Below are 23,192 nucleotides of genomic sequence, written 5' to 3' on the forward strand. Positions count from 1 at the left end.
CTTGTACTTTCACGCAAATTAAATGAAAAAAAAGGTGGTCTCTGACTTTTATATACAGCATCCATTGCTGCAACACTGTCTTTTAGGCTTGTAAACACTATACACAAGGCCAGGCACATGCTCACACGCTCACACAAACAAATTGACAGAGTCTAGTCTGTTTGAAAGCTTCCGGCTGACTGCCTCTTTTGAGCTCCCCTTATATCCCCTCCCGACTTCCTGTAGCTCTGGACAACATGTTCACACACACAATCTCTCTCTGTGCTCCTCCTTTAGTTTTTGGGTCGATTTGCCCTGTAGGCCAGCAGGCAGAGGACGCTGATGTGGAATGAAAGAATGACCCAGTGCGGCTCGTTCATGTGCTCGTCCAGATGACCCTTATCCAGCCAGAACAGAGCGCTCCTCGTACACATACACATACTCTCTCTGAGACATCCTTGAATGCCCTCTCTCTCTCTCTTACGCAGACATATTGTGGCCCGGAGAAAACCTCAGCATGCTTGTTGTCTTTAAACTCTACAAGTGTTGTAGTAATATTTATTTCATTGCCATGCTAGGTAGCTAGTTAGCTTAACTACCAACATAATTAGGAAGTGACAGCAGAATCAGCCAATCATATTCTGACTTACAACTGGTGGGACTACTTTCAAAAAACAGGTTTCAGGTAGTTGTTAGGAATGGAAAACAGCAGCTGCAGCTCTATGCTAGGATTTTTTACTGAACGAGTCACTTAATAACTGATACATACAAGCTCAAATATATGTTAATGTCTTTTGTATGCTTCAAATGTTCTTGTGCACCAGCTTTAGTTTAGTGCTAACACATTGGAGATCCCATAGGGGTGCTAGCAGAAATGAGCATTATTGTGGTGCACCACTGATGGTTCAGAACTGAGTTACTGAGAGTAACTGCTACATACAAGGCAAAATATAAGTTAACCCCTTAAAATCTCAGGCTTATTTCATACTAAGGTTAAACATTCAACTCATCCTTCTCATGGACATATTAGATGTAGTTATCGTCCAACACCCACTTTGGCTAATCAGGACTTTATTAAGTTAAATTAAATGTGCTGTGGATGGAAGCTGACAAATCCATGTGATAGCTGCGTGCATCAAAGAGAAATCTGGAACCAAACTGTGTTCTTCACACTGGCTAATAAGATCGGAATATTTGTCTGACCTCAACAGAACCCAACTATTCAGTCAAGTTTAGACATATTTTCCCTTTGCTTTCAGTTCAAATTTAATATTCCAGTTCGTCAGCCAAGATTGGCTGCAATTTACCGTATTTATGTTTTATTTTTCTTCGTCCTGAATTTTTTACCATTTACAGGTTTTAATCTGGCACAGTGGAGTCATGTTGTGGTGGAACACAAGTCCAGCATTAGAGAAACAAACTGTTATGTAGTTTTTCCAGATTAAACTTCTAGGATGTTCTTAGAAGGTGAAGATGCTGACCATCTGTTACAATCTTCCAATATAACATATGTAATGTCTTTTACATTTTTCAATTGTCTATGTTTAATTGAGAGTAGCCAAAAAAAAAATGTTAGCCAAAAAGTTTTTGACCAAACCTCTCCTACAGCTGGTTTTGAGGGTCAAAACTAGCCCAAAACTAAAATGCATTAAGAACTCTATAAAACATGAGTTATGTTAATGTGCACCCTCGTTAGCTTACAGCTAACACACCATTACAAATCCCATAAGAGCCATAGCAAAAAAAATTGCATTTTAATGGTGTTACTTTTTATGTTTTTAAGACTGAGTTGTGATAATTTGGGCCCGATCTGAAGGCTTAGCCCTAATATTCATGGTTTGCCGCTGCTTTACACACAAACCAAAACACCCAGTGGCTCTTAATTGACCCGTGCACTGTCTCGTTTGAGGAGAGATGAGTGTAATTATGCATCCCGAAATACAGAGGCTTTGAGCAGCTGAACGTGACAACAAAATAGAACTGTATGGAAAGCAAAGCAAGACAGCTAACAATTAGCTCCCTAATTCCAGAATGGACGTGCAGCAACTGCTGACTGGCTTCGGTTTGCTCGTTTGTGAGCATGTGGGGGGTTTGAGCATTTTCAGCTCTCCTTTGAGAGTGAATCCCTGCAGGATAATGAATACAATCAACACCAAAACCTTAAGTAGGGGAGGGTGGGCCATAACCCAGTTTTCTTTTTGTTAAATAATGTGAAAGAATTTGAGCAAAATTAATATTTTTTAATTCAAGCAACGTACACATTGGTTTTGCAGATGAAAACCTACTTTGTTACCAGCATGCTTATGAATCAATGCAGCCAAAAGTGACATTACAACCCCATTAGCAGGGATAATCATAAAGGACGGAGGGGCTAGCTGTAACAGTCACTAAAAAGCAAAGGCATAAAAATAAATTCAGCAAATTAAACATGCTTTACTACGTAGTAAACATGATGTACTAAACAATGGCCTTGATTTTACCTGTACTTTCATGAATAGTTCACAGTTCTTGATGACTAAAAAACAAACTCGCATTGCTCTTTACACTTATAGGCAAACACACCCCTTTAGAGTGTTGGGGCATCACTTTGGAGTGTCTAAGTAGCTGGCTACTGCAATGCATTGTGGAATTTGTTGTTTTCAAAAAGCCAGTACAGACTAGAGAGAGAGAGAGAGGCTAAGATGTTGAATTGTCCCATGATGTCATTGCGCTGGCATAGCGTTTATGTTCTTCAGTGTGGGAGAGAGCTGGTCTGAAGCAGCTGGTCTGGGCCTTGTATCAGCAGGAGAGACGGAGAGATATAATTAAATCTACACAATACGCTCGCTTCAGCCCAAATGCACACTCCCAGAGTAACCTCTAGAACCTTGGAACGCTCAACTGATGTGGCCACCTGCTGTTTTCATCTCATCTCAGTGTGTGTTAACAGAAAGGCGCATAAGAGCAGATGTTCTGTGTGCCTATGTGTGTGTGCATGTACTGGTACTACTGTTAAAGGAAAATTCAATATAAAGTGTCTTAGTAAGATGTTCAGTCCGCTAGAACAGCTTCAGCGCACTTTGACCCGGATTCTACAAATCTCTGGAACTGTACTGGAGGGATGGAACATCATTTGTACAGCTCAGTTGGAGTTTTGATGATGGTTTTGGAGAATGCGGGCTAACACATTGGTCCAAAATCTGCCAAAGGTGTTCAACTGTGCTGACCATGAAGGCCATAGCATATGATGGAGATCATTTTCATACTCATCAAACCATTCAGTCACCCCACATGCCTTGAGGAAGGGGGCATTGTCCTCCTGGAAGAAACCAGGATAGAAATGTTTGCCTCATATGATAAAGGAGATAATCAGAAGAACTTTGTATTGATTTGCAGTGACCCTTCCCTCTTAAGGAAAAAGTGGACTCAACCTATGCCAGTAAACAGCATAGCAGAGCCAACAATGACCTCTCTACGGGATTCAAGACCTTCTTTCAGTGTATGCTGCACATGCACTCTCCCACTTTTGGAGAGTCATGTCCTGCATTGACATTCTCAGGCACATGAAGAACAGGTGGTCATACATCCCACTCACTCTTAACCACAATTTCCATCCCTGTTTACTGATCTTTCCCACAGACCTAAATGCAGATTTTAATCACTATTGAGTAACTATTGATTTCACTATTGAAACACTAGCCAATTGAGCAGTCTTTGTCAGGAGTGACACCACACCTCCAAAGTGGTGGGGTAAAACTTATTCTTTCCAAAACTAAAACAAAACCAAAAAACCCCAGCTAGCTGAGTAATGAAATGCAATTTTTGCCAAAAATTACGTTCTGAGATCCAGGTGCCCAAATCAAGCACAGATCGTTTTTCTTTATTGCTCAAGCTGCAGGAACCTTATAAGCGTTTGCAAAGACTACATTGTTAAAGCAGGCAGACTGCAGACAGTATGGCGCTGATGTGCACTGAGGAAAATGTGTTCTGGTGTTGAATTCCTCCGTGAATTAGTTCGCTGATGTGGACCTGAATACGGGTGGAGTGTTCATTGGACTAAAGAAAAAGTTCAATAGGTCCGCACAACTATGGTATATCTGAAAACAACCTCAGTGAAGCAATATGGCAGTAAGAAATATTCAATCTAACATTTAATAAATTCACGCAGTGTAGTAACATAAACTGTGACTGTGCATTAGTTTGTGTATCTCAGTAAAAAACAATTTTGCCAGATCGGTGAGTTGGAGCTGCTCTCACTGAACACCAACTCATGAAGGCTGTGCTGCTTGGGAAATGTCCTGCCTCCCAGCTGAAATGGAGATTCTGATTGGTTCTGATTGGTTTGACTCTTGTGCCTCTTAGTCACCACTCGGTGTAGTTTACTTTTTTTTTATTAGCGATCTGATCTTAATTAGAAGGTGGTGGGTGTTCAGCCCAGCACTTTGATGAGTGGTGAGTCAAATGCCCGTTTGCCCAGGTTCCAGTGGTCCTGGTCTTTACGACTGAAGCTCCTGCCATCTGTTCTCCAATGATGAACCCTCTTTCAAAGCCACACCTTTCCCTTTTACCATCTTGATCCAAAATCGAGGTCAACTGGGTTTGCTCAGCATTTTTATTCTAGCCACAGGGCATGTTGGGAACTTGCCTAATTGTATCATGCAGTCCACCTGTCTGGAAGCATCTGCACTCATTATGTTTCTCCATTTATTTATTCAGGTTTTTCCTTTGATTTGTCAGCCGTGTGCAAGTGTGTGTACTTGTACTGTCTCTGCGTCATGACTATGCGTGTGTTTGTTTACCTTTAGCTGTGATGGCAGGTTGTTCTCCCAGCAGTAGTTTGATTCTCTTGGCGTGGATCTTGCCCTGGTAGTGAGACTGAGCCACTACAGCTGAGGTGAAGGACATGTTACACAGTGTGCAGCACTTATTCTTATCCACATCTCCCTCCTCACTGCCCTGCAACACACATAAACATACACTATCATTACATAATACTACAGACTTGCACTGACTCGTATTAATTATGTAACAAATTAGCCAAATCATAAAAGCAAAGCCTAACTGGTCTCACTTTGCATTAAGTGGCACTAATGACCAACGATGGCAAAGCGGACATTTCATCGTTTTCAATTGGGCAGTGATGGGAAATTCTGTCATCACCAGCTGTAACGTTCTGCTCACCTCAGCGGTCGGAGGAGTGTTGCACCAAGAGTTCAGTTTTCCCAACTTTTGCCAAAACTGAAAAATGACAATGCTATGCTGCTATGATAGAGTTTGTGATTGTAGCCCTTACATTCAAATACAGATTTTAAATGGCTTTTAAAGTGATATATACAGCAGAAATGCCTATAATATATATATATTATATATATATATATATATACACACTAATTAACTGTGCATACGACATATATAATCTAGAAACTCATTGACTGTATATACAATATATATGATATATACTCTCACTGGTAGGAAGATACAGCCATTGGACATTGGAGATGAAAATTAGAAACTGCGCTGTGGAAATCACTTGATTTTCATGTAAATTATTTAACCAGTGGTCAGTTTCTGGTCAACAGCAGTCCTGTGGTCAGAAACTAACCAACTATTTATGTAGCAGAGGGTGCCAATAAATTGTGCAGCAACAAATGAGCCAGTCTTTAATTGTGCACCAGTGCAGTAGATCTATAATGTAGGTAAACTTCAAGGTGACCAGTGGGTGGAAGTAAACTGGACAGTGAGTGTATGGAAAAACAAGTACGCACACACAAAAGAGTGACTAGTCAAAGACAGAAAATGAAAGAATCTGAAATTTAGTATTGGCTGCAGGGTGATACAAAAGAAACAATGCCTTCCCATTCATTGTGATGTTGATTGCAACCAGCTGGAGAGAAAACACTTTAATGGGGCTTTGTATGAAGGTAGACAATTCATGTTCATGCTGCTCGTGGCTGTTTTGCAAGATTGCATTAGACTGATTAACTCAACAGAGTCAGCAATTGGACAGTCATATAATTCATACAAGCAAAAACAAAACAACAAAAAAACCTACATGCATGACCTCATTATTTTATAAGGGAAGACACTTAAAAAGTAACGTCGCAGTTACCACTGGCAACAACAAAAGCATGATAAGACATGATTTTTTTCAGAGATTAGGCAATATTGAGTAGTATAAGATGGAGAACTTCACAGACCTCATTATGTGCATTCTATACATCAGCAGAGTTTCTTCTGGGGAGTATGAGGATGTTAAGCTTCATTAGTAAAATGAAAGGCACAAGAGATAATATATAGTGTAAAGTGATTGTATAGCATAGTGGATAACACCACTGCCTTGCAAATCAGAGAGCAGGGTGTAATTGCCCATTAAGGTAGGAGATGTTTCTATGTACATTATAAAGCCTCAATTATCCCCTTAAATTCATATCGGTCTGTAATTGAATGAGTCAAGAACACTTCAGAATGCATTCTTTTTGTCCATCAAATACCATGACTAAGTGTTGCATTAAATTATGGAACACATCTTGAAGTCTTAGTGACTTATTAAACTCTTATAATCTCTAAAGCAATAAACTCTGCACTATCTAGAACAGGAATAAATGCTACCAGTTATAATTCACATTCATTAATTTGCTTAACCAAGTGTTTATTGTGCATTTTTACAACTAATAATGCAATTATTATTGATGTTTACATAACTTATTCAGGTCATAAGTCTTCAAATATGTCCTGTACCTGACCAGTGCATAATCACAATTCATCACTGGACATATAGGGCCTTGTTTCCAGACCTGGATTAAGACTAGTTCTGCATTGGATTGAAGACTTCAGTCTATGACTAGGCTTGTTCGCTGAAACCAGCCCATAGTGCACAAGTTGGTAGAAGAAGCCAAAATTTCTCATATTTATATAGTGCACTATATAGGCAGAGGGGAACTATGGATGTTTTGAAGGTCAGTCATAGAAAATGTATCACCAGTGTTAAAAAATGAGTGGTGTTAATCACAGTTATGTCACGCTATATATTTTAATGTTTTTTTTTCCCAATATGTTAAGCTCAGCAAATAGAAACTGTGCCCTACAATTGGCAGGAAAATGTACATTTAAGTTTGTTCATTGAAGAAAATGTGTTAATTTATATTCACTTAAAAAACAAACAAAACATTTGACCATTTTGTATATGACCTTCTGTATAAATAAAGGCTCCTGTGATTGAAAAATCCCAAAAGGCTGAAAATATCACAATTTATTTTGAAATATTTTGATATTTACCTGTAATTTCACCAGGGGATTTCCAATTTGGAAACAATCAAAATCTGTTTTCTCCCTGAATAGGGCATTGAACCCTGCTCCCCTGTATTAATTATTTCTCACTCATAGATTTTGAAAGATAATTGAATGTGTGACTTCAGGGACTAAAGTTCCTAACAGAGCAATCTGGCAGAAAATGTATCATCAAATACCAGGCGTCAAACAGAGAGAGAGAGAGAGAGAGAGAGAGAGAGAGAGAGAGAGAGAGAGAGAGAGAGAGAGACTGTGCTGCTGGTTGAGAATAGCTCATTTGCTTGCTGGTGGGGCGTGATCGCCTGTGATTTATAATGTCTTGAATCGCAAACAGTGTGCCATCGCTGGGCGAGTGTGAGAGGGTCTCTGCTAGCCTCTCCATCTGCTGAGTGTGTCTGAGATACATTGCTCCAACAACACACACACAGAGCACCAGTCAAAAGTTTGGACACAACTGGCTTACTCCTTTAACAGTCAGGAAAACAAAGCAGTCATTTTTTTATTTTTACTTTTTTTTTATTTATTCGTTTAGGAAATTTATAAATACACAAAAAACATAATGTTTTACTTTTTGGGAAAGCTAGCTGTAGTAGTCAGTAGTAAATCTAGAAGATTTTACCAGAGGTGGCAAAGGGGTGGCAGAGAGTTTTGACAGGGTGGCACTGTGAATATGCAAGCGGGTGGGGTGTTGGAGAGTGGCTGAACAGTGGTTTCACTGATGACTGATACCGAAACCACTCTTCCCTTAAAGGCAAACCAGGACAGATGTGATGCACTTACAATAGTGTGTGCAGGGAGTGGGGGTGGGGGGGGGTTGTTGTGGAGAGAGGTTGGACAGTTGTTCTGCCGATCGCGAAACAACTCTCCTCCTAAAGGCACAAACACTGAGTTGGAAGCCAATGACATGGCAAAAATTTTAGGGTGGCATCTGTGGTGGCTGATCAGATTTCAGGACGATGGCACTGGCCCCAAAGGCCGCCCCTTTAAAACAAGGTCTTACATTTGTAGTATGCTAACCAAAGTTCTGCCTCTAATTTATTCTATAATGTGATTCTGTTATTTTATTGTTGATTTTTTTTCATTACCTCAAAGCTATGGGTCTAAAAGGATGTGTAGCTGTCAAGAAGCCCTTACTGAGAAAAGGAAACACACACATCAAACAAGTCCTGACCTCAACATCACTGAATGTGTTTGGGATAATCTGGATTATTGAGAATCAGGAAATGCTAAACCAACGTCTAAGACTGAACTTTGGAAAATATTTATGCAGATTTCTTTGAAAAACTACAGAGCGCTGCTGGTGACATCCCATATAAATAAAAATAATGTCTGGCCATGCCTTATTAACACGTGGGAACAAGATCCTAATGCGTGGCCACAACTTAGTAAGGCATGAGAACAAGATACTTAAGTCATGGCCACGACTTAGTAAGGCATGAGATCTTAATATCTTAGGCATCTTGTTTCATGCCTTACTAAGTCGTGGCCATGACTTAAGTATTTTGTTCCCATGCCTTACTACGTCGTGGCCACGCATTATTTTTATTTATACAGGATGTCACCAAAAAATGGACAGTGAGTCGTCTGAAAAGAACTGAAGCCGTCATAAAGGCAAAGAGTGACAGCTAGGTGTAGAAATGCAAAGAAAGAAGTGAATGTGATCTCTCTCTCTCTCTCTCTCTCTCTCTCTCTCTCTTCTCTTCTCTTTCTTTCTCTCTCTCTCTCTCTCCCTACCTCTCTCTCTCTACCTCTCCAACTCTTTGACTTGTTTATCTGTGATCATCCCTGCAGGGCTCCTGGCCGGGTTTGGTTTGTATTGGTTCAGGGCACTATAAGTGTAAGCAGTAATTACAGTCAGACACGCTTTATTGATAGCAATCACAACATTACCCGCCCGCCGCAACGGCTCCCAACACCCTGAATGAGCCGAGCTGCGCATTTGCATACATTTTTCCACAGCTTTTGTACCGTGAGTGTGGACACGGAGAAGAATGCGGTGATGCACGAGCCACAACGCTGCACACGCATACACACTGTGTAATCCGCTATGCTGCAGTGCAGAACTGATGGCTGTGCACGGTCCGTGAGTGAGTGTGTCTCCCGAGTCACGGGCTGCAGCAGAACATTGTCCTATATACAGCACGCCTGTATGTGTGTGTGTTTGCTTTTGTACCTTTTCCAGGGCGAGTATAAAGTGATTCTTACAAAAGCCCCATGTTGCATAGAACATAATATGGCAAATAGGTACATATATATATATATATATATATATATATATATATATATAGTATATATGGGATATATTATCATTACATATAGACACACGTGTGTGCATATATATATATATATATATATATATATATATATACACACACACACACACACATATATATAGGACATGTGTTTGAGCCCATTCTGACATTCTATAAAAACGTGTGTCTACAAAGACATTCCTCAAGGACAATATCCCACAGTAGCACTCGCCAGCCAACAGCAACCATCAGCACACCTCCCCGCAACCTTGAAACATCCTTCCACACACATACAGCACATACACCACCCATGTCTTACAATGCCATCCTACATGCAGTGATACACAGCACGGCTCCAACTCCAACACATTTTGCCACCGTTCAAAATGTACGGTTGCAGTGACCTACCATTAGAAGCAAATCTGACGGTCTCCAGAGAGCACTCAAGAAAATGTCAGCTGATTGGCGGTGGGTGGTTATCGCCGTTTGAGTAATTTGCACGAGGGCAAAAGTGTTTTAGAGCTGCACGCAAAGTTCAGGCTTGGAGATGACAATGGAATTGTTGTGAAGACCCTGATATTTAGCCTTTTCAGAGCTTTACAATTTTGCGTACCTTTGCAAATTTTGAGTTTGGGCCCGTTGATAGGCCCTTGCCATTTAAGGGGATAAATTTCCTCAAGAAACACTCTTGTACGCTAGAAAAAGAGATATTAGTCTACAAACAGCTTCATGAAACACTCTTCTGGCTAGAATAGGAGACATTAGTTAACATTCCTTTATGTTAAGGAGGATATATGTTAGTCCCCAAACAACCTCATATAATACTGCTAACTACAGCTAGGGTAGGAGAAGTCCACAAACAACCTCAGTAAACAATTCTACATGCTAGAACAGGACAGCACAGTACAAGAGGAGATATCAGTCCACAAATAACACAGGAGATATTAGTCCATAAACAACTTCAATAAATGTTCCTCTACACTAGCATGGTAAACATTAGCCCATAAACAACCTCAATAAACACTCCTACACAGTAGAAGAGGAGATATTAGTCCATAAACAACATTAAAAAAATGCTCCTACACAATAGTATGAGATATCAGTCTATAAAGAATATCAGTAAGCACCTCAATAAACACTGCTATATATAAGAATAGGAAATATTAGTTCATAAAACAATCTCAATAAACACTGCAACACAGTAGAAGAGGAGATATTAGTCCACAAACAACACCAATTAATACTCCTATACAGTAGAATAGGAGAGATCAGTCCAACCTCAGGAAACACTGCTGTATACTAGAACAGGAGATATTAGTCCACAAACAACCTTAATAAACACTTCAAAACATTAGTATAGAAGATATTAATCCATACAAAACTTCAATAAATGTTCCTATACACAACCAGAGGAGATATTAGTCCATACACTGCCATACACAGAACAGCAGATATTAGCCCATAAACAACCTCAATAAACATGCCTGCAGAGTAGGATATGAGATATTAAACCATAAAAGACCCAAATAAACACCGCTGTACACTAGGATAGGTGATATTAGTCCATAAACGACCTCCGTGAACATGCCTACACAGTAGAGTAGGAGATATTAAAAAAGACCCCAATAAACACTGCTATACACTAGAAAAGCCGTGTTAGTTATGTAGGAGATATTAGTTTGTTGAGGAAAGAAAAGGGTCCGTATTGTCAAACTGGAGAATGCTAGTTAGCACAATATGTCTAGCTTCACATAAAAAAAAATTCTCACTCAGCGAACTCAAAAGCAGCGATGCTCTAAAGCCAATGTGGAATTCCATCCCACCAGTGGGAAAACTGGTCTCATTGGATTAAATGGGATAAAATTTAAGCTGAGCTTTTCTGCAAGAAGGAAGAAAGATAAAAAAGCCTGAGAGAAGGAGTTTTTTATTGCAGTGTATCTCTAATGTACAAGTGCCAGCAGGGCTTCTGCACCATTCTTAATATTAAATTTAATACTTTTTAATACCTTTTGTAAACTCGAATGAAAAATAATAATATTTCCACATTTATTACTGTCTATTTTATTTAAACCGATATGAAAATCAAAAATAGACATATGCCTTGAGATTGAACTATCACTGTTCTGCCTTTTCAGAGTGTTTTACTTTGTTATCACTTCTTCTGGTCTCTATCTCTTCATCAGTGGTCAGTTTCTGACCACAGGACCACTACTGGCTGGGAACTTTTTGGTTGGAGGCCCATTCTGTATTACTTTAATGTACACAAAGACTCTTTTCAGCACAGTCCAGAACCAGTTTCATTTTCAAACAGTCGCGAGTGACGACTGGAAAATGTTGTGCTGAAGTTTTACATGCCTTATGTTTTGACAAAAGGCACTGGAACTGAAAATATTTCAAGTTTTCACACTGTAAATTAGTTCCACACTGCAGACGTTTACCATTGTAAGGAAAATTGTGGTAACCCCTAGTCAAATTGTAAACATAATAGTGTTTATTAGCTGAATTTAATATACAGGGGGAAAACATACAACATAAAATGTGGCAAAAGTTATGGCACATTTTATATTTTATGTTTCATTCTTACAATGAATTTAGTTCAGCAAATAGAATCTAGAATTAGGATATTGTATTTAAGAAAAGTGTAATCAGGCTTAATACAGCTGACACATATTATGACACTAGACATTACTAAATTTATTACCCCCAACAATAAAAAATGAGAACTTTTTCAGAAATTTGATGACCTCAAACTTTTACATTTAAAGACTATAAGACTTGTCAACCCTGGCCTGTTCACCTTTTGCAGAGAAGCTCCGAAGTATCTAAACCTCCAAGCCCGTGTTCAAGACAGATGACATTTATCACATGTTGTAAATCTTAGTATGAACCCCAAAGAAACAAGAATGAGTTTTGAACGCTGATTGCATCCATGCAAAGAAAGATGACGTCCGCAACTTTTCCAGAGAGAAGAAGCGAAAGAAGATGCTCAGCTTGATGGCACACCAGCCAATCACCATTCCATTTTTCACAGACGTGGTTGTAATTTCATGTGGCATGTAGAAATAATTATGTTCGAGTCAGAATATGGAATGGCATGGTGTTTTGCAGAGGCACTGTGGTGGGGAAGATGCATGCTCCACCACAGAATGACTCCAGCCCCACTTCATTTTTATAAGGCATAATAAAATTGTCTTTTTTCCTTTTTGCAGGCGGTAAATTCACTTCTCTGAAAGCACGAGGACAGATGTTTTCATCCAAGCTCAATTTCAAATCTACTCATGTTGGCGTGGTTTCAACAATAAATTGAAGCTGTGGCTGTGCACTGCATTTACGCTTCCGCTGTGGAGTGGTTTTTCAAAAGAAACCAGTCCCTTTTGCATCCTTCCCTGCCTTCTAGGCCTTTTAAGAAAGTCTAATGGTTTCTGTGAATTGTAGTTATTTTTAATAGAATAATCATTCTAGCTGAAAATCTGCAAGGATTGTAGTAATACTATTATTACATTGTAAAGTTTTGGTTAATATCGTGAAATATCCAGGGGAACATTGTCCAATCAGGTTTTTCTTCTTGTGGTATCTAGGCAAATATAGCCAAGCGAGCTCTCCCATTGGTTAGGACTCCAGGGGCTGGACAGATGACCTACCAACATAATTAGGAAGTAACAATGGATCCACCAATTGTGTTCTGATTTCCAATGGGTGTGACCAATTTCATGAGGAAAAAACTCACATCTAGGCCTTCTGGATGTTCTAGATTCACTGACCGTGAATAAAAGACAGCTTTTATTCGCAGTCAGTGAATCTACAACAGTCTAACCAGTCACTTCTTAGAAATGCAGGCTCTTTTCTGAAAACTGCTACATGCAAAGTTCCAAAACTGAGCCTTTGTCTAAAGGATTAATGCATGAAAGCCAACAAGGCTGTCGATAACTGAAAACAAATGGTGGGTAGTTAACATGTAGAGTGTTCGCATTCTGGAGTGGTGGAGTCTTTTGTTCTACGTCCAGGTGGCCTTTGCTCTTTTGTATTGATGTACTCTTGGACCACATTCCACTGCACAAATGCCAACCTTATCCACTAAGCCAGAAGTGCGTTAAGGTGTCCGGTGGGGCTAATGTTTTCTGCTGCACCTGGAGCTTTATGAAAGTATAAGGGGAAAGTAGGGGAGCCAGGAATCATTGATCAAGGGTTATACAGCTGGATAGCCTGCAACTGATCTAGGCCTGGTTCCAGCTCATGTGTTGAAGATGTTGATTAGAACATGTTGAAGGTTTAGCCTATATATTCATATTTTTATTGGATTGTACCTGTAGGAGGTCATTCAGTGCTACAGCTTAACTTTGTGATTCACCCATGTATATAACCTTTTACTTGGAAGATGTCGCTGCTACTCCAGCTCACAGCAACATCGAGGCTAACTCACTTGACCGAATTGACATCTGCCACAGTAAAGGTAAAGCAGGTGCACCAGTAGTGTAGCCAGAATGTCATTGTTGAGAGGGCTTGCTAGGAAGAAGTAGGTCGCTCATCACATCATAGTAAAAATGACAGACCCTCAAAATAACAATTTCAAGTATCTCAATCAACATAACAATTTGCTCAACTTGTCCTAAGAGCCATCTGAGCTATGTGTGCGCTCCTGAAGAACCGTTTTCTAGGTTGAGGGTTTCGTTCCGGCCCTAATCTAGCGCACTATTCTCAAGATGCTCTTGAGGACCTTGATTTCGGTGGATGAGATGTGCTAAACTCAAGATGGAGCTAAGCTCTGCAGGAGGTGAGCTCTCCAACAGCAGGCTTGGAGATATCTGACCTAAAAAATAATTTCTCTCTCAAATAATGAATCTGAAAAGTCACGCTAAAAATGAATGCGCTTTCTTGAAAAACTACTTGGCATACATTTTTGAACAGCTGCCAGGTACCCAGCGCCTGTGCCTGAAGAGCAGCATATGTCTGGAATGGTTCGGAGCACGTCACGCAGCCCGTTTGAGCGAAAGATACAAGACAGCCTGCCAGGTAGGGCTTCTGTCGTCCTCCATTTCGCTTTATTGCTAATGATTTTTAAGCAGGTCGAGGTGAATAAATGCAAATGGTTATGGCTTCTGAGAGCTCTTTGATCAGCTGTGTACTGCAGCGATAATAACGGCTGCTTAATTCAGCTCCGTTACTGATTGCTGTCTGCTACTCAGGAAGGCACTGTTTAATAAAATGGCTGTGTAAAGGGCCATAGACTGTGAATAGAGTTTAAAGCAGGGGTCTCAAACTACTGGTCTACAGCATGTTTACAGTTTCTACCTAAATGTAGCCTGTAAAAGATTTGTTTTTTTAGCTAAATACTAACATTTGACGTATACAGTTTACCCACTATTCTCTGTGGCAGCCTAAAATCAGCTTATACTGATGCTAATGTGATTAGCATCAGCAGTCTTGGTCCTCTACAGTCTGTGCTCTGCCCTGGAACCTGCCCTGTTGTCATTGTTCTCGCCTGTGTCTTGTTTTCCCTCATATTACTGGAATTCTTATAAGTCATTTCCTTTGAGTCTCTAGTTTTAAAGTCTGTTGCCTCACAAGTCGCCTTATTTATTAGTGTAGCATGTTTTATTTTGCCTAGCCTAGCTAACATTTCATCTAGCTTTAGCTTCTTGCTTTGCCCAGTCCTGGCTATTGTCTTTTTCTCGCCTTAGCTATTTTCTTGCCCAGCTTAGCTCATTGTCTTGCCTTAGCTATCGCCTTGCCTCGTCTGAGCTATTAACTTGCCTAGCCTTAGCTTTTGTCTTCTCTAGCCTTAGCTTATTGTGTGGCCTAGCCTTAGCTTCTTGTGTTGCTTAGCTTTAGCAATTGTCTTGCCTAAACCTAGCTTCTTGTCTTGCATAACCATAGCTGTTGTCTTGCTTAGGCTTAATCCTTAGGCCTTTTGTCCTGCCACACATTAGCTTATCATAGCCAGTCTTTCAGTTAAGCCAAACACCATCCCATATGCCTGTTTTTGGTCATTTCCCTTGTTTGTATACCTTTGTGTTTATGTTCTGTGTTTTGCCTTGTCTTAGCATTAGCCTCCCTGCATAGCTGGTCACCAACAAAACCATCATATGTCGTGTATTGGACCAGCTAAACCAGCACCAGACCAGCATCAACCACCTTATATTGGCATGGAATTCATGTTGGTCTGTACTGTTTATTTTCAGTAGGGTCATCCTCCTATGTTTACTTTGTAGAATCGGTACTAGCTTAGCTTAACCTAGCCAGCTCTAGTTTTCTAGGCCTCAGTCTCTTGTTAATGTTCTTGCCTCTTACTTTTTGTCTTGCGATTTCTACTTGTACATTGATTATTAAACCCTACTGCATTAGTGTCCACTTCCCTGTCCAGTTTTGATGGTTAATTAGTTTCCCAGACAGGGATTAAGCCTAGTCCTGGACAACACAGTGCTCTGAAGCGAGACTCTCAGTTGAAAGTAAAATGTAGTCCAGGATTAAGCAGAATACTGTAAGATGCACTTAAATGAGATTGTATCATTTATTGTTAATATTCATTGGAGATGACCAACTGACCCTCAGGTAGCTTGAGTTTGAGACCCCTGGCTTAGAGCGAAACATGTAACTTTCTGTTGCTGTGTTAATAGAATTTTGACCCCAGATTAAATCCAACAAATCAAACCATGACAACCGCACCACCAGCCGTTCCCAGGATCCTCTGAAATTGTCTTGTTTTGCTTTTCCAACAGAATTTAAAATTGCTCAATGCGTTTTTGTCTTAATATTCTTGCATAAATCTTTGCTTTGCACTCGTGCTGCTTCCTGCTGCCTGTTATGCTCAGCGGGGATAAAGAGGTACGTGTGTGTGAGCGTTTGAGTGCGTGCACACACAATCTGTTGCATATCGCTAAAGGAGAAACCGAGTCAGTGGAGCATATGACTGTCACATCTTGTTCAGTCAACGCTGCTCCCTTCACCTGTGATGTTCCGAGCCGATGCATGGCTCATGCACGCTAACTGCAAAAGCTCTTCAGCTAACATTAGCGGCAATGAGCTTTACTGTTTGGATGAAATGAACGCAACTTATTCCGAGAGATTAACTCTACAAACACTTTTTGTTCGTTGCCAGCAGCCGCCTATCAAAGGTTCACAGAAGGAAGCATTATCACACTGAGAGACAACAGCAGGCAATACAGTTCTCAATAGAATCAAAATACAGAACAACAGCTGCAATGTGTAGCTCATGGTCCACTCATCTTTTATTCTCTGTATGTCTAACACATACAGAGTTTTTGCTGGAGTTTTTAAACACCTCAGTGTTGCTGCTCGACTGAGAACCAAAAATATCCAGACAACAGCATCCTGTGACCACTGATGAAGGACTAGAGGATGACCAACACAAACTGTGCAACAGATGGGCTACTGTCTCTAACTTTACATTTACAAGGTGGACCGACAAGGTAGGAGTGTCTAATAGAGTGGCCAGTGAGTGGCGCTGCTGTGTCTGACCCACTAATACTGGCACAACACACACCAACACACCACCATGTCAGTGAGTGCCTTTACATGCACTCAATAGTCCGATCATAATGGGATTTCTGCAGTTATGTGAATATTCAAATGGTCATGTAAACAGCATACCACGATTTCTTAGTTTAGAGTAAGGTCTAGAAATCTGGTTAAGAAATCTGATTAAGAGAGCTGGATTTTAGCTCAGTAATCAGATTTCTCAGTGCATGTAGACTCTTACTCTGATTTCTTTCAGATTTCTCAGTATGCGCATGTGAACAGATTACTGACAAAATCTGATTTTCTGCAGTTATCGGATTAAGTGCATGTAAGCACACTTAGTGTTACTGCGGTGCTGAGAATGATCCACCACTCAAATAATACCTGCTCAAGAACAGGATTAAAGGAGGCCAACAAAGTATGCAGAAACAGATGGACTACAGTCTGTAATTGTACAACTACAAAGTGCTCCTATGTGGTAAGTGGAGCAGATAAGATACACATATATATGTACACATGTGTATGTAAGTACCTATATGTACTAATAATACACCCCATATGTATTCTATGTATGTAAGTGTATATTTACTTAATATAACAGCTTGATAACAGTAAGTAGACTAACCCTTCCCATCTCACCTCGAGAGCTGCTGTCAAACATCTGACACGTTTTGACTGGTGTCTCTCAGGGTGACACAGGTACCACTGTGCTGCTGCCGTGCAGATGACGCTGTCTGTCAAAACAAACCTACAGACGGCACACCTCGCAACAGCTACGATATCATATTAATGGCCTTGTCACACACATACAGAGTGTCATACGCTGTTAAGAAAGACTCTTTGCTAGACGTGTGCTCATGAGAAGACTACAGGAAAAAGCTGTTGTACGTGTGATACAGAAGTAGAAGAAAGATTTTGTTTCCAGGTGAAACATTCAGAGTGTTAAAACAGCAGACAGACTCAATTATCATTAAATTATTTAATAATTTCAGGGTGATCAGATGTAAGATAATCCACTTAAGGAAGAAGAAAGTCATAGGAAAAAATGATGAAACTGATTAAAAGCTAGCAAGAAAAATAAGACTCCTAACAACCACCTGGAAGACCTGGTAGACACTGAAACTGTCCCCATCAGATAAACAGCACTTAAAGCTTTCATCTTTGAGAGAGAGGAGAAAATCAAGCTGCTTCAGATCTGAAAACATCCACAGGGGTGTCTGTCCATCCTTCCATCAAACAAAAGCTGAACAATGGACTGACCACCCCAGAGTCCAGAACGCAACACCACTAAGTGGGATTAGTTGTTAGCGAGAAACAGAAAGTGCTAAACCAACTTCTAAGACTGAACTTTGGAGGTGTGGCTGTAGATTTATATATATATATATATATATATATATATATATATATATATATATATATATATATATATATATTTGGGACATAAAATATATATGGGACCTATAATACATGTGGAACATTTTTATTATATATAAGCATTTACATATAGGTTATTTAAGCAACCATTGACTTTTCATTTACATAATAAGTACAGTGTTTTCTTTATACTAATCATGTTTATTAAAGCCTGTTAAGGCGGCTCCATTGTGTATGCACAGTATGTTTTCTTATGGTGAGATACAGCAGTTCAGGCTAATGACATGCTGCGTATTTCTTATGACGCAAATGTCAGTTTCAGTTTGCACTGAAAAACGATCCACATCCACATATGTCATACAAAGTTGATCCGCTAATGTGACAGTAAGCTGATTTCTCTGATGAATCCCTGCTTGGCTGCTGCTCCGAAACCATCCGAACGCTTCAACTGAAATAAGGCACCCGTCATGTAGACCGAATTACGAGGAGCCATTACCAGTCTGGCGATTTACCATGGCCATGTTTTAACCCTGGCAGGAAGACTGGCCACACTAAAAATAGGGCATGACACTTGTGACTGAGTCACCACCTCCTTGTCTCCATGAGAACAGGTTGCCACGCCAACCGCATCCATTTCAGGCTGACATCTCTGTCTCCTAAAGGAAGTGCAAGGTTCCACCACAACAAAGACAAATCACTGCAATCTTCTCAAATTCCGAAGCAAGAGCCTGTTTGCTTTACTAGACCACCTGCACCTGGGTGCCACGGAATGAGCATTATCCATGGCTGTAGGGGCAGTTACCACTACTGAATTCCTGGTCACTAATAAAATGTACACTCTCTATCCTTTCCATTAGAAACACCTACCTTGCAATTCCAGTGGCCACTTACAAGTCCACTATATAGGTGTACAATTATGTATTATACTGGTTTTACAGTGTTTTTGTTATTGCATATACTTCCATCGCATAAATCCATTTCAAATGTACATGCAAAACATCTTTTGACTTAAAAATGAACAAGAAATGATGTATTTATATGCATAAACAAGCTCTGAGATGCACACAGTAAGAAGCATTTAGCTTTTTGCAGTATAGCGATTCAGTTATGGCCTATTTCTCTTTGCAAACATTCAGGTCCCCAAAATTTACTGTTGGAATTTCCCATACATTTTCAATGGGATTCAAGTCAGGAGGTTGGCTGCACTCCTGAAAAAAGAAGGTTTTTCATGGGTTCTCTAGTAGATTGATGCAGAATGTGCTGTAGTTGGTTCTACATAGAATCTTTTTGAAAAGGGTTCTATATAGCACCAAAAAGTGGTTCTTCTGTCGTTACAAGCTTGTCAACATTGACAGAACCCTTTTTGGTGCAGAATTGGTGCTATATAGAGGGTTCTTTGAGTGTTCATGGCTCTATATAGGTTTCTTTATAAAACGAACCCTTGAAGAAACAGTTTTTTAAGAGTGCAAGCATTTTTACCTTTTTAGAAACCAGTCTTAAGTTCTTTTGGCTGTATTTGTTTTTTTTTTTCTTTTTTGAAATATCCACCTTTTCACCTATCCTGCCCTCACGTGATTAAATTCTCCTCTAAAATCTTCGTACATCACTCCCTTCACTTTTCTTTCAATGACGTGTAATGCTGCAGAGAAGCAGCCCCATATTATGATGCTCCCACCCTCGTACTTCACTGTAAGGGTGGTGAGCGTAGAACGGTTCTTACTTTTGTTCTCTGTGTAACTCTTGTTCCTGCTTCTTTCAGGTCATCCTGAAACCCTTTATGGGTTAATACTGGCTTCTCTTTGACCTTTCTTATCATTAGTCTGAGAGAAATCCTCTATGGTGCTAACTCTTGGCACATTATCAGATGTATTTGGTGATACTGCTAAATCTGTGGTTTATCATTACTGACTAATATTACTAGCCAACCTGGTTCTTGTAGAGGACACAGAAGTTATTTATCTCTTGAGTTGAAGGAAAAGAGAACAGTTACTGATAAAACTGTAAAATTATAGAAAGTTCTGTACATGAAATGAAAGGAATTGTCCTGTATATACACAGAGTATGTACTGTAATTTGACAGAATTTCTGTTAAAGGAGTGACAGAATTGTCTGTTAATTTTATGGAAAACGTACCAGTACAGTTTCCATTTTTTACAGCTATTTATTTATTTATTTATTTATTTATTTAAACAGTGTACAGTGTCTGCACCAGGACTGCTGTTTAGATTGGGCACAAGAAATTCATTTGTGGGCTGAATTGGTATTTCATTCCCACAGATGCACGTTTATAGGCTACAAAAACGATGTATAAACCATGTCGTTTGGTCAGTGTCCTGCAAACACAGCAGAAGGAAAAATGCACTAGGAGACGCTGGCTTGTTAGTTGACCAGGACACATGCAGCTCTATCTAACCTTTTGCTTTGTGCCCAAGTGCAAGGATGGCAATTTCTGGCAGCTCCACCTTCAGTAAATGAGCTGGTTGTTGATCATACCTTATTCTTTAGGAACAAATCTCTGCCTCATCATTTCTGTTGTTTTTCATTTCTGATATACTGTGAAAATGCCTGCTGCCCTTTACATTGTGTCAACATTTCATGATGAATGGAGCAATATAAATGATCCAGTGACACTTGGGATAAAATCTCTTAACCCTTCATTTTTTTTCTTTCTTCTGTAAAAGTTACCATTTTTGGAGATAAGGATAAGGATTTTGTCCAAGAGTGACAACATCCATGTGTAGATACGGTGGTTGTTCAGGGGGGAGTTATGCTTAGGAAAATGCTAGCAAAGATTTTAACATTTAAAGAAATTTTGCGACATTTTCAATGGGCTATTGACAAAAATGGATGGGCCTAGGCCCAAGGGGCCCAATTATAACGCCAACACAAGATATGCAGTTTTGCAAAAAGCAATAAACTTCCTGTATTCTATCTGTTCTATGTTCTAACTCACTGCACTTAACCTGCTGACTTGGCGGCAGGTGTTCTGGCTTGACGTGTGGAGAATTGAAGCAGCTGCACAGCAATATGGGACCAGAATGTCCATTTAGACCCTGATTAAAATGACGGCTGAATCAAACTTCATAAAAATAAAGAATTCAAACTGGCATTTCAAACACAATTAACTTAGCAGATTTTTGTATACTTCCTCATTTTAAGATCAAGCAGACCCGAAATACTGAGGAAATGCTGGGCAGAGTTTTCATCCTTAGCAAGGGCAATGTTTATTATTACATATGTGAGGGCAAACATGCACACCATTCCCTGGCCGTGCTTATGACAGTAAAAACCAAAGCACTGAAAAAAACATGTGAGTGTCAAAGATTAAAAAAAATGCTGCTCTTTTGAAGCATCAAAGCCTATTTGAGTGTTAATGGTGCCCCTTGTGGAGAATTTTCAGCCTGCTAAACATGAGTAAGTGAGTGAGTGTGTTACAAGCCAGTTCCATGAGGTGCTTTGCATCTAAAATTCTTATTGCTGGTTCTCCTTTTTCATTAGGGCTGTAAAAAACAGATACTTTGACAATCGATTATTCATGTGATTGTATTGTCTAATAAATGTGGCCTGTGAATGTGAAGAATGGTAACAACACTCTTAAAAAAGATGGTTTGTTTAGGGTTCTTTAGCACAGAAAATGGTTCTTTACAGAACTATGAATACTCAAAGAACCTTTTGCGTGATTAAGGGTTTTTTGCTTATTTAAAATTTATAATTGTAAAGCAAATTATCTACACTAAGTAATAAACAATTGCTAAAAATGCATGATATAATAAGAAATATGCACATTAATGTTATAACTCTTCAGGCTGCAGCATCATATATCCAGTATAACATGCTAGTTCACTGAATGATTTGTGTATGATCAGGGTTCCAGGATGAGCGATGGCATTATTTTCACGTGAAAACTATGTGTAAAAATGAGTTGTTTTTTAAGCTAATTAACCAGTTGTACATGGTTAGCTAGCTAATGTATGTAACACTAGAACAGTATGAATGTTCAGTAGTTTTTGAAGCTGCTGACTATCCTTTATTTTAATGCTCTCAGACTTTATATCGTTTTTCCTTTCCAGCCATAGTTGTTCTTCTTCTTTCGCTAGCTGCCCACATAGGTACAATGCTATAAAAGAATTGCTGGCCTTTTCAGGTTAAGTCATGAACCCCTTCAAGATCCCTGGTTTATTACATACCTAGGCTTATTATTCTGTAACTATAGGGACTTCAGTGCAAACTGGTTGAGCTATTCTTAGGTATCATTGATATTATCAATAATTTAGCATAATTGTTTCAGCCCTACATCACTGTCTGAGTATGAGATGTTTATCAGTTTCAGAATGGTGGGGAATGGGGATGAAGATACACAAACGCCTGTGGTGTGGCAGGCCATAAAAATGTTTGATAGACTGATTATGGAAATGGACCCTCACTTCATGCGGTCTCTGGCAGCTTCTGTAACTTTGAGTTAGCCTCTTAAATGGCCAGGGTCTGCTAGTGGGCCCAAAGTTTTATTACACACTTCTATGTAAGAATAGCTCCACCAGTTTGCACTGAAGTCCCTGTAGTTACTGAATTATAAGTATGTTAGAAGCCTGGGGTTTTAAAAGGTTAAATCAGGAAGATCATGCTTGGGTGAAGCCGAAGTTACCTCGCCTCCTCTCGAGACCTGGCCTGGGTTGATTTAAACACTGCTAATTAGACAGGCCTGAGTTTCAGACGGGATATCCAATAGGCCCCAAACTGGTCCCACGCCGCTAATTGTATCCTCTTTAACGGCCCTTGCATCGAGTTACCGCACTGGAGGGGGGGCAGGGAAGTGTTCTCAGGGGACTGTGTAGCTATTAGTAGCCA

At 39.7% G+C, this 23,192-nt stretch overlaps 1 protein-coding gene across 2 annotated transcripts in view; it reads right to left on the reverse strand.

The window, feature by feature from the left end:
* The window catches only part of zmat4a (zinc finger, matrin-type 4a), a 142,496-nt gene that overhangs the window by 55,359 nt on the left and 63,945 nt on the right, over positions 1-23,192 (reverse strand). For both annotated transcript variants that reach the window (XM_036598887.1, XM_036598886.1), the window contains exon 4: positions 4,758-4,914. In XM_036598887.1, coding sequence (XP_036454780.1) covers positions 4,758-4,914 — 157 coding nt within the window. The remainder of the gene's footprint in view (positions 1-4,757; positions 4,915-23,192) is intronic.

Source organism: Colossoma macropomum, unplaced genomic scaffold (assembly GCF_904425465.1).
Source record: "Colossoma macropomum unplaced genomic scaffold, Colossoma_macropomum, whole genome shotgun sequence".
Taxonomy (NCBI): domain Eukaryota; kingdom Metazoa; phylum Chordata; class Actinopteri; order Characiformes; family Serrasalmidae; genus Colossoma; species Colossoma macropomum.